At 31.0% G+C, this 12,974-nt stretch overlaps 1 protein-coding gene across 13 annotated transcripts in view; it reads left to right on the forward strand.

The window, feature by feature from the left end:
• LOC143255401 (histone acetyltransferase KAT7-like) overlaps window positions 1-12,974 on the forward strand; it is a 68,772-nt gene that overhangs the window by 16,896 nt on the left and 38,902 nt on the right. For 10 of the 13 annotated variants that reach the window (XM_076511000.1, XM_076511002.1, XM_076511009.1 and 7 more), the window contains 4 exons: window positions 1,545-1,627; window positions 4,529-4,619; window positions 6,794-6,981; window positions 10,964-11,132. In XM_076511000.1, coding sequence (XP_076367115.1) covers window positions 1,545-1,627; window positions 4,529-4,619; window positions 6,794-6,981; window positions 10,964-11,132 — 531 coding nt within the window. The remainder of the gene's footprint in view (window positions 1-1,544; window positions 1,628-4,528; window positions 4,620-6,793; window positions 6,982-10,963; window positions 11,133-12,974) is intronic. The other 3 variants (XM_076511004.1, XM_076511008.1, XM_076511003.1) reach the window with 2 other exon arrangements.

The raw sequence follows: 12,974 nt of genomic DNA on the forward strand, positions 1-12,974 counted from the left end.
ATTAGAAATTAATTATTCAAATAGTTTTAATAAAATATGAGAATTCTTTATTAATTTTTAATAAGAGATGTATTAATCGACATTATTAAAATATATTTTCAAAAACTTCAACCGTAACCAGTTGTAATGCCTTGACTAACTTTGTCACTTTGTTACCTACTTATATACCTGTCCTCTTCAACATTCATATCCAGAACTGAGAAAAAAATGCTAACAATAACAAAGCACTACCTACTCCACTCTCTAAACCAAATGGCTTATCTGCTGTTTTGTCATACGATAAAATTTACACATCATTCAAACAAATATAATTTAGTACAAAAACCTTTTCAGGAATGAAAAATATTTCCAGCTCTATGGTTTGTTCCAGAGATTTGTAAATTTCCAACAAAATCCTGTTCATCTCTGTAATCACTTTTGTGCAAGTTACTTCTGACAACACTTTATTCATTTTACACTGATTTAAATAGTTTATAACCTGCTCTATCTTATTATTTGCCCTCAGTGGATTAGTGATTAGTCTGCAGGTTATAATGGTACTAAAATCTGGGGTTAGATATGCTTGGTGAGCATAACATAGATAAACCACGGTATAGCCTTTTGCTTAACAACAAACAAACAAACTATCTAATTATTTAATTTTTGCTTGTTGCTGTTTTCAAAGTAGAATTTCAGTTGTTGTATTTTGGACCACATTCTGTGAATTCATAAAAGTCGTCCAAGTGAGAAGCTGTTCAAATCAAATTCATCATAACAAAAATCCATTTGAAGTAAAAATGTATTTTAAATACAGGTAGTATGGATATTAAAACTTTAATTCAAATAAACTACAGAACAACATATTGACCTTCTTAGGTTATCTTCAGGTTAACAGTTGTAAACTCTCTTTGTTAATCTGAAGGTAACATAAGAAGGTCAAAATGTTCTGTACTTTAATTAAAGTTTTAATCCCCATACCAGCAATCTTTAGAATACAATGAAATCCAATATTCTCAATAGATGATAATGACTTATCAGATATAAATCTATGATTTAGGAGGACAGAAACATTTTAATAATTTATTATTGCATTATTTATAGACAAAATCCCTCTTAACTGTTCTTGAATGTAAGTTTGCAGAAAGTATTTTTCATTTTTCTTTGTTAATTACACAATACTTATTACATACACACAAATAAAAGGAATAGGAAGTTAAAATAATTGTGTAGTTACAGCACTGAAACATGTAATGTATTTCTGATGCTGTTCCTTTTCTTAAAAATTATTTATTATTTAGTTATTTTAATGCCACATGTCTTTTAACTGTATGTTTATTGCACAAGTGATCTTCTAATTTATTTATTTGTTACAAAATGACAAAATATAAATTCTAAAATATTTCTGTGTGAATAGTTGTTGTAATAGTTAGAATTGTTTTTTTTATTTTGAAAATTGAAATACAACTGTGCACTCAGCACCTAAAAATAACTTACAGATCTGGTTAGGTTTGAGCTGTAGTAGTTATATATATTTATCAGAATGGTATCTGCATTCTATGTTATAGGTGTACGTGATTGTAGCAGTAGAACAGTTGGTCCCTCTAAGAAAACAAAGATGTGTGAAGTGTGTAAATCTAGAGGAAACCTGGTATGTTTACTTCATTTAATCATTTTGTTCCAAGAGACAACAAAAGTAATGTCTCCTTGTGGCTATCCTGTTTTATATTTTCATTATACTACAAACTACAGTGAGAAACCTCTTTTGGTATATTAATCTCTAAGATAATCTTCTGGTGTTCTTCTAAATTCATTTAATAAAACTCATTTTAGTTTCAAATACACCTGAGGGCTAACTATTCCATGAACTAACTGATTTATTAGAAAAGTAATTACTGCTTAAACTAGGGTCATGTTTGAGTTTTTCATATCTTAAACTTGTGTCTTCCTACTGCATGCAGATATTTTGAGAATGCCATCATAATTTGTAGATTCTAAACCTCAAATAATCTGATTTAAGACTATCTAACCTCCCTTTGTATTATGGTGTAAGAATTAAGAAAAAAAAAATTTATATTATATTTAATGTGAACAATAAGTAGACCTTGACAAAAGACAAGGATTAAAAGTATAGTACATAAATGTTACAGCTTCACGGTTAAAATTACTACACCTGGGCTTGTTTGTTAGGGCACCCAAATTACAATCTGTGGGATAAGGGTTCAAAATCCATTATGGAGTTTGCTTGCTCTTTAAGCATTGGGGTTATTATAATGTAATGGTCAATCCCAATATTTGTTGCTAAAGAGTAATTCAAGAGTTGGTGGTGGATGGTGTTGACCAGCTGCCTTCTCTCTAATCTCAATTCAAAATTATGAATAGTTAGTGCATATAGCCCTTGAGTAAATTTGTATGAAGTTCAACAAATGGACTAAATTTGAGCTTCAAAGTATCTCTATAAAAAGTGCAGTAACATGAATCTTTAACAAAGCAAATTGTGTAGGAAAGTAATTTTCTTTTGCAAAGTGTGGCTCTGCAAATGCATTTCTAAGAAAATATTTTTCCTTCAGAAAGCAACAACTAATGGTGGTGGAAAATTATTTTTGGTTAATGCTACAATTTAAAAGATCATATGAACAGTTTAATTTTCTTGTGATGAAGTACAACATAAAAAGATAAATATTAGCTTTCAAACTATGAAGAACTATTGATATATTTTTGTTTGTGAAATCACATGAGAATACCTTACAAGTAAATTTATTTAAATTATTACTGAAGAGTTAAGTAAAATAAACCAAATCAAAAGGAAGGACTGTGTTAAAAACAGCATATCCAAACCTCTGATGAATGGTGGCTTGTTATAAACAAAAACAAAAAACATTGCACCAATTGAAAAGATTTCTAAGATACAAGCTATAATGTGGGATTATAAAATGTACCATAGGTTTTGGAGGTGACTGCAGAAGTAGGATCCACATTGCTATAGGCATACATGGTCTATCAGTCTTACCCTCTGTTCAACAGTCTCATATTAAGAAAATAAAGGAATAGAAATTAGGAGAATGAGATGTGGGTGCTCAAATCCACGATGTCCCACGTTTATGTCACTCTTCACTGCTCTCTAAAGTAAAAAAGAAGAAGAAAAATAACATTTTGATGAAAAAAAATTGAAATAAATATTACCACTTGTGGTTAAGTAAGTTAAATAAACTTTTCTCCTTAAGTTAACAATTCAGCTCCCATTATGGTGGTAAAGCACTAATTAGTAGACCAGCAAATGAATTGTACTTGCATGGTTGCAACCAGTTATCTAAACTAACCAGTATAACTCCTATCCACCACCTGTCTACTGAAACTATGAATTTTCATACTCTGAACAAGCCTTTGTATGCCATAAGGTGTTCATTTGCATGAAGTACTGCCAAGTTGCATAATGACCTTATTCACAACTAAAAATAGTCATCATGAACTTTATTAAAATTTCTTGTATTTTTTATTTCTTTATATTTATTTAATACATTCTTATTTTTATTACAGAGTATTTTAATTTTGTTTAAATTTCTTTATTAAATCCATTAAATGTTAATTTTTGTATCAATATTTAAACATTAATAATAAAATATTGTAATTTATTACAAATTTTACAAAATTTGAATAATTGTGAAGCTATAATACTTATAACAGAATAGTATGGTATGTTACTATTAAAAGAGGGTAAACCACATATTGGAAAAACAAAATATTTTCTTTTATCAAAAATATTTAGATTGATATCCTTATCAATTATTTTAATGTCTAAACCTAAATAGTATGATTCTATATTATATATTGAAATGTTTACAATTCTCCTAGATAAATAATGTTAATAATGTTATTTATTTCAGATATATTTATACTAATTAAATCTTTTATATATCTGTAAGTTAAAATAAAAGTTAAAGACTGCTTCCACAGTCACCTCCAAAAACTTGGGTACATTTTATATCCCACATTATTGTCTCCCTGGGGATCTTTTCAATTGGTACAGTAGTTTTTATTTTTATGTCAGCTTGTTTTTGTTTATAACAAACTATATATATGTGAATATGTATCACATTGTTGAAAATTAAGTGAAATAAGAAACTTAAGTTTTGTTAGGTGACAGTTTTTGGTGATGCATATTAATTTGTATGGAACAAAACTGAAGCTCTGCATCTAAGCTAGATGATACACATCTAAAATTCTTATGATTGGAAACCTCTTACTAACTTAAAAAAGATAATATCTGTTGTATGATTTTTTGTTTCATTAAGGACTGTAATTCTAACAATCCCTTTGAAGGTGCACCTTGAATTGTACCCTTGTCGCACAAAGCTTAAATCTGGGGTTTGATTTCCTATGGTGGACACAGCAGATAGCCCAAGGTTGCTGTGCCCAAAAGCAAAAAAACAAGCACACTGGATTATGAACTTCAATATGAATTATTTAAGTTTTATGTTTTTCTTGAATCCAAAATCACTAGATTTAAAAGTGAAAATATGCAGTGCTGTTCCATTTGTATTCTTTTTTGCAGTCTGATTTATTGATCTGTAGAAAGTGTTACTTAGTATATCATCAACAATGCTTGAGGTCAAGCAGAAGAACAAAAGCCACAGGAAGGACAGGTATGTCTTAACAAAGCATTCTCAGAAACAAGCTTTAGGACTAAATCACTGTTAGGCAGCAAGTAAAATAATAACATTATTCTTTTTAATCTTTAAATATATATAAAGTTAAAGGATTATATGTCTAGCTCTCAACTCTATAAGGGAGAGTCAAAGGATATAATACTGTATACATGTCATGATCTTTTCACAAGGTTATATTGAAAATATAAACTTCTTTATTACAAATGTACATTAATAAACTTGACATCAAAATATAGTTTATTCTTTTTTCTCTGTTATATGAGTTATAAGTTTTCTATTTCAAAAGGAAATATATAACTAAATTCTCATTCTGCACATTAATTTCCTTCTCGTATTAGGGCTTCAGATTGTTCAAGTACTGATAACTTAGAGCATTAATATTTCAACTTCCTATTTTTTGCTTTAATGAGGTATTTTTTATGTACTTAACACATGATGCACCCATCTTTATCTTTTAAAGAACTGTATATAATTCTAATTAAAATTGCTAATGTGTGTGTTTATAATTAATAGAAAGAGCCTTTTCTAAACTGCATAAATCAGATGATTATTTTGTTTTACTTGTTAAAGCTAATAATTCTGATGTGCTTAGTCTAAATATATTACTCTGAACAGATTCACAGGTTTTAGTTAAAAAGTCAGGTAAATTATAGTAGTATTAGGATAATCCATTCTGGAATATATATTGAGGTCTTAAATGCATATTTGAAAGGTACATGAATTATTTTAGGGTAACAAATGTAGTGGGGAAAAATAAGCATACTAAACTATAAACTTGGGTGAAAAAGGGTTTAAGATTAAGGTGCACATTTCTTGTTTTTTCACTTTGCTGTACTGACAGCGAAAAGCAAGTATTTGATGATAGGAAGGTCATTCAGATACTTTCAGTGTTAAGTATGGTGTAAGACAAGGCTGCATAAATTTTGTGAAAGCTTTACACAACAGATATTTTGAGAGATAGATGATCTCCCATGAATAACAGTTGGAGGGGTTAATATAGTGGCACTGTAGTACACTGATGATACAGTGCTGTTGGCAGGGTCAGAGGAAGCATTACAAAGAGTAATGAACTTGGTAAGTAGGAGAAGATTAAAATACAGGTTCAGCATGAATATAAAGCAAACATAAACCATGGTTGTGAGAAGAGATGTAAAAGAAAAAGAGTCTGAATCAAAGTGGATGGTCACATAGTGTAGAACAAGTGGACAAATTTGTCTACTTTGGCCGACTAGTAACTGAAGGTGGTCAATTTGAGGTAAAAGTCAAGAGGCAAAATTTGCAAGACTAAATGTTGTCTATATGAATTCAAGAGATATTAAACTAGATACAAGGAAGAAACTTATAAAATATTATATACTGTTAAATTTTCTATATGTTGCAGAGACTTGGATGGTAATCAAAGAAATGTGGAACAAAAAATGAACTATTGAAAATGGGTAATCTTGGAAAAATATTGAAAATATCTTGTACAGAGTATAAAACAAAATCTTGAAAATAGCCATACGTAGCATACACCAGAGGTAAACATCCAAAAAAGTGTTAGTATTTTGGACTCATTATCAGACAAAACAGATTTAAAGAACTTTGATAGAGGGCAAGGTTGAAGGTTGGAGAAAAAGAGGTTGACCACTGAGAAAATTGGTCACTGATATTAAGAAGTGGTTCCAGTCCAGCTACAGTGATTTTGTGAGGAAGGCACAGGATAGACAGGCATGGCAAATGTTGACCAGTAATTTCCTGATTGGAGCAGCTACAGTCACATTGTGATAATTGTTGCAGGTTAAAAAGCTGACTGCTATTATTTTTGACCCAGGCAATTAGCCTGGATTGATAAATCAACAAGATAATTTTAATGTTTTTTTAATACAAGCTTAATATATAAGAGTAACCATTGTTGTTTGGATGTTGTAGGCAGTTTTTTTGTGCAAGTAATTAATCAAGTTTGTAAAATGCAACTCCATCTTAAGGTAATAAAAACAAATGTGTAAAAACTTCTAGAGAAAATAAACTTAGCTCTTTCTCATTGTTATGTTGGTTTTGTCTTCTGTTTGAGGCCTCTTATAAATTATTATTTATTTAGAAGCTTTTACTTTGCATATTGTCCAGTTGAAACAGACAGTGTTTTGTATATATACTTTATTTATTGGCAGGAAAATGGATTTGTAATAATTGCTTAAGGCAACTTCAGAAGTTGACTGTAGATAGAAACACTATTGATACTAATGCCTTTAGAGTTGAAGCAGCATCAGATGGGGAAAATACAACTTTAAGTGTTCATATAACACCTCGAGAAGCACGTGCCTTGAGACGGAAACAGAATTTTACAGATGGAGTCGAGGTACGAGTTATTTGGCTTGTATAATAATCCTTAATTTTAGTTGAATCCAAAAATATTTGTGAATGTCTATTGTAATGCAAATTTAGTTTTGTAAGGATAATTGTAAATTTTCTTTACAGTTATCTCAACACGAAAGTAGCTTTATTATTGTCAAGTTTCTTCATTGTTTACAATTGCTTTATTTTTGAATGTGAGAAAGTTAAAACTCATATATATTTTGTAAATTATGCATGTTTGTATGTATACAGAACTACATGTATTTGTATATATTCATTATGCATTTTGTTTAAACTAAACATCACATTTAACACTTAAGTTTTTAGACACTTTTGTGTTATCTTGTTTGTATGGATTTGGAGATATAACTACCAATGCAGCTGTTTTAGAAAAATCTTGCTAACAAGTACACCCACATGCAAGGATGAAAATATAACCTCTGTTCTGCCTACCTTCAGTGGCAGAGGTAATTAAACATATTTTATGAAATGGAACATTAACAGGCTGTTGTAAAGGGTATTAGTGTAATATTTTTATGGTAAGTCAGAACTGATATGATAGGCAGTTTGTCTTACAATAGAAACTTAACATTTTTGATATACATATACCTCATTTGTTCCATTGTTAACCACTCAAAAGTACACTATTTAAGTTTAAAACAAAACAAAAACAACAACAAATACAATTATTAAATGGATCAAACTCTCTGACATTCACACCTTATAGGTTTTCCAATTTTTGGGAGTTTGACTATTCCCATATGTGTATTATACATTGAATAAGAAATGTCACATTAAAAATGTAACAAACCTAATACTAATGTCATATGACAAGTATAATTAATTTATAATAATGACTCACCAGCTTAGAAAAGGAATTCACACCATAACAATAGGTAATACAATTAAGTTATTTACATAAAAAAGAACTAGTATTGAATTCCAACTAGGATATGCAGGGAAGAGACAAAAATGTCAATGGCTCTAATTACATGCTGTATAAACACTGCAGAGTATAATAAACCAAGTTGTTTCATGTATTGATTTCTTGACACACACTTGTGTTTCAACAGCTTCTTTCAACCTGTACTGTAAACTATAAACATATTACTCATTTTAATGGGTTCTTTTCATATAAACTTCCACTTGTATCAACTTCTTATTTAAAAGGTTCTGGTGTTTTATGCTTATAAAGTTGTTAATTATTTTTACGTTTTTTACACTGCTGGTGGAATTTTCAAAACATTACTTATGTTTTCTAATAAAGTATTTCTCTTATTGTCGTAGTTTTAGTATTTCTTATAAAACTTAGATTTTCACATTAAGAACTGGTTTACTTTCTGTCAAAATGTCATTTACTATAAGTACAGTTTTCTTTCCAAGTAGTTGTTGCACTGTTTTTATTTTTATAGGGTCGATATGAATTTGTTTTTATTGAATTTTACATTGTCTGTCACACACTGTAATAAAAAAATGTATACTAGTTTTATCATATTAAATCTGAAGTTAATTACCTTTAAGAAATAATTAGTTTATGTAGCTGTAGTAGCCTTGGGAAAATTTATGTGGAACAATATTAATCATATTTTCAGGTTGCTAATAATTTTGTGCTGCATTAGATATATGAATCCTTTTCATGTACAATAGTTTAGGATTAAGAAAGCTACTTACTCCTAGGGTAGTTCAAAAATGGCTTTAAAAAGCAGCATTTAAGAATAATTGATTAACGAGCCCAGTGGTTTATTTATTACCACATTTCATTAATAATTCAATTCTGATCACAGATAGCATGGATTTAGAAAAAGGAAAGTTACATTTTAATAATTTGCAAACTTTCATATAAAATATTTTATGTGGTCACAGATTGTGCATGTCAACTTTTAGAAAAAGTTTAATTTGTTGGATTGATTGATCAGCAGAAGGCTATTATAAATAGGACAAAAACACAAAGTATTAATTTTACACTTAGTGTACCTTAGGGTTTTGTTAATTAACAACTTTAAGTATAAAACACCAGAAGCTTTTAAGTAAGAAGTTAATGCAGGTGGAAGTTTAGAAAGAAAGAACCCATTAAAATGAGTGATGTTTACATTTTACAGTACAAGTTGGAAGAAGCTGTTGAAACACAAGTGTGTGTCAAGAAATCAACATATGAAATAACTTGGTTTATTATACTCTGCAGTATTTATACAGCATGTAATGAGAGCCATTGACATTTTTGTCTCTTCCCTGCATATCCTAGTTGTAATTCAATACTAGTTCTTTTTTATGTAAATAACTTAATTGTATTACCTATTGTTATGGTGTGAATTCCTTTTCTAAGCTGGTGAGACATGATTATAATTGATTGGACTTGTCATGATGTTTTCATGCAGTAAGACTAGAGAGCACACAACTTTATGGTTTAGAAAAGAACTCAAACTAAGAAAGTGTTTGGCCTATTGAACAGGTGTGGTAGAACTTTAAACATTAAAAGTTTGAAAAGAGATAAGATGAATATTTAAAGATCAGGGCTAGACATAAAAAAATTTTGTTAAATAGTACAGAGCAAGGGTCAGGAGAAAATGAGGCAATCTAAATAATCCATATGGTCCAACTTTATCCTGTGGAAATGAAATGAAAGGAGGTTTTTACACAATGTCAAATAATGTTAGTGAGATAAGATGTGATTCATGAGCATCACAGTACTGTATTTTGGAACTTGAGTTACCTGATGCTTGCACATTTTACTGTACCTTGTCCAAGTTTTCCGGAATTAAAGTTGTGTCTTGCAATGCTTGTGGTGAAATTTTAAATATCCCTTTAAGATGATTAATTTTTAAGATATAATAATTTTAATGACTAGATTGTCAATATAATCATTGTGTTTAGTCAACTTGATACTCATAGTTGTTTTGTGTAAAAGTAAATACTGTTTAAAATATTCTCAAAATGTTTGCTATCACTTTAAAATTACTTGCTTATAGAGAACAATGAGTATGTTATGTGGAATTTTTTAACATGCAAATAAGCAAGTCACATGACATTTACAGCTGATATAAAATTGCTGTGGAACTGCATGCATCAGAACTACATTTTGGCAATGGTTGACATTTTGGAAAGATATGTAATATTCTTTTCTGATACGAAATATTTATACACTCAGATCATAAATATGTATTTAAATAGAGGATTTATAAGTTCTAAGATGGATATATCCCTTGTGCTTAATGACATTGGTAAAAAAAGAATATGGATCAACAGGAGGTACCAGGACCATCCAAAAAAGACACCTGTAACAAGTTGTACTCCAACTGTGATTTAAAAAAAAAAGTGAGATCTTGTAACATGAGAATTCAGGAACAAGAAAGGTCAGTAGCAAAAGTCATCAACATGTTCCAGGCAAAAATATGCTACATAATCACAAAAGATTTCCATTTCAAAAACTGATACAAGTCATATGTACACAAGATGCTTTCACTATATATCTCTTTAACCACCATGTACCTTAAGTAGCTAAAGAATGAAATGTGTATTTGTGCTTTTCTATACAAAGATATTGTAGTCAGTGGCTGGATTCAGTGCTTATGGATTTCTTTCTGATCAGACTGTTTAAACAGGCACTTAAAAGTATCATCCTTTTACATTGGATGGATTATGGAAACCTCCAGGATGGAGTGGTGTGTATTGGGTGTGGCAGTCTTGTGGTATAGCTTTTTCCAGTGGCAATAGTGCTACTAGGATGTTGTAAAGATGCATTTTTTTCAGATAGACTATAACTGGAAGTGGTGACATAGACTCTGATAATGCAGTGAGGCTCTAAAATTGTTTTAATATAGTGTACTCAGCTTCTGTAGATACTGTTCTTCAGCTGTTAATTGAAATTCCTGCAAATGTTTTTTTTTTATTTTTCTACAGAATTTGACATGTTTCTAGCTTAAGCACAATAATATAATAACTTTGAATTTTCAATGTCAGAAAACATTTTTACTAAAAATGTGTTTCAGGAGTCTGATGTTGAATGTGAAGACAATCAACCAGGTAGGAAACCCTTTAAGAAGAAAATAATTCATCAAGTAGTACCACGAGTTTCAAAAAACTGTGACAGTGAGAGCAATAGTGAAAGAAGTAAACTACCAGCCACACAATCAGCTCGTTTACGTAATAAATCTCAAGGTTGATAGTTAAAGTAACATATTTTTTATACTAACAAATGTTTATATTGGTAATAACTTATCAAACTAAAATATTTCAGAAACTTGCCTGATTTTCTGTATATGTTGGTTATTGTTTGAAACTGAATTACATAAGAGAGTTTAAATAAATTTAAAATTTCATATCTAAATTTATTGGAAAAAAATCATAAAGTGCTAGAACTAGAAAAATATTTTATTGTAATATGGTAGTTTCTCTACCATTGCATCTTGAATAGTAAACTATATTCTGACAAAATGTGATACACACACACACACTACATGGTCAAAAGTATGTGGACATCCCTCCTAATTAGTGGGTTTAACTATTTCAGCTACACCCATTGCTAACAAATGCGTAAATTCAAGCACACAGCCGTGCAATCTCCATATACAAACACTGGCAGTAGAATGGGTCATACTGAAGAGCTCAGTGATTTTCAACATGGCACTGTCATAGGATGTCACCTTTCCAACAAGTCAGAGCTAGAGCTGTTCTGGTCAATTGTAAGTGCTGTTATTGTAAGGTGGAAACATCTAGGAGCAACAAGAGATCAGCCACGAAGCAACAGGCCACACAAGTTCAAAGAATGGGATTGCCAAGTGCTGAAGTGCTTAGCACGTAAAAATCATCTGTCCACAGTTGCAACACTCACTACTGAGTTCCAAACTGCCTCTGTAAGCAACGTCAGCACAAGAAGTGTTCATCAGGAGCTTTGTGAAATGGGTTTCCATTGTTGAGCAGCCACACACAAGCCTGAGATCACCATGTACAATGCCAAACGTGGTTGGAGTGGTGTAAAGCACACCATCATAAGACTCTGGAGCAGTGAAAACTCATTTTCTGGAGTGATGAATCAAGTTTCACTATCTGGCAGTCTGATGGACGAATCTGGATTTGGTGCATGCCAGGAGAATGCTACCTGCCTGAATGCAAAGTTCCAATTATAAAGTTTTGTGGAGGAGTAATAATGGTCTGGGGCTGTTTTTCATGGTTTGGACTAGGCTCCTTAGTTTCAATGAAGGGAAATCTTAGTGCTACAGCATACAATGACATTCTAGATAATTGTGTGCTTCCAACTTTGTGGCAACAGTTTGGGGAAGGCCCTTTTTTGTTTCAGCATGATGATGTTTCCTTGCACAAAGCGAGGTCCATAAAGACATGGTTTGCCAAGGTTAATGTGGAAGAAATTGACTGGCCTGTGCAGAGCCCTGACCTCAACCCCGTGAAACACCTATAGGATGAATTGGAACGCTGACTGCAAGCCAGGCCTTCTCGTCCAACATTAGTGCCCGACCTCACTAATGTTCTTGTGGCTGAATAGGAGCAAATACCCACAGCCTTGTTCCAAAATCTAATGAAAAGCCTTCTCAGATGAGTGGAGGATGTTGTAGCAGCAAAGGGGGGACCAGCTCCATATTATTGCCCATGGTTTTGGAATGAGATGTTCAACAAGCATGTGTGTGTGATAGTTGAATGTCCACATACTTTTGTCCATGTAGTGTGTTTGTGTGTGTGTGTATATATATATATATATAAATTAAAAAATACATTTAGATTGTACTAGGGAAGAAGTACACAATATTAGGTTAAAGTGATAACTCCTCAGAAGCACTTTTCCATATCAGCAAAATAATTAAACCCATTACACTTGTTATAAAAATAAGATTTTTCAATGTGATGGTATAAACTTAAAAAAAACACAGTTGTTCTTATCTGGTTCCATTATGTTAGTTGAAATCATTTCTTTCCTGAAGATAAAGTTAGGAAGGAAAAAAAAGAATAGTTCTGCTTTGTGCTGATGCTTGATTAGTAATGTACATC

The sequence above is a fragment of the Tachypleus tridentatus genome, chromosome 7 (genome assembly GCF_004210375.1).
Source record: "Tachypleus tridentatus isolate NWPU-2018 chromosome 7, ASM421037v1, whole genome shotgun sequence".
Taxonomy (NCBI): Eukaryota; Metazoa; Arthropoda; class Merostomata; order Xiphosura; family Limulidae; genus Tachypleus; species Tachypleus tridentatus.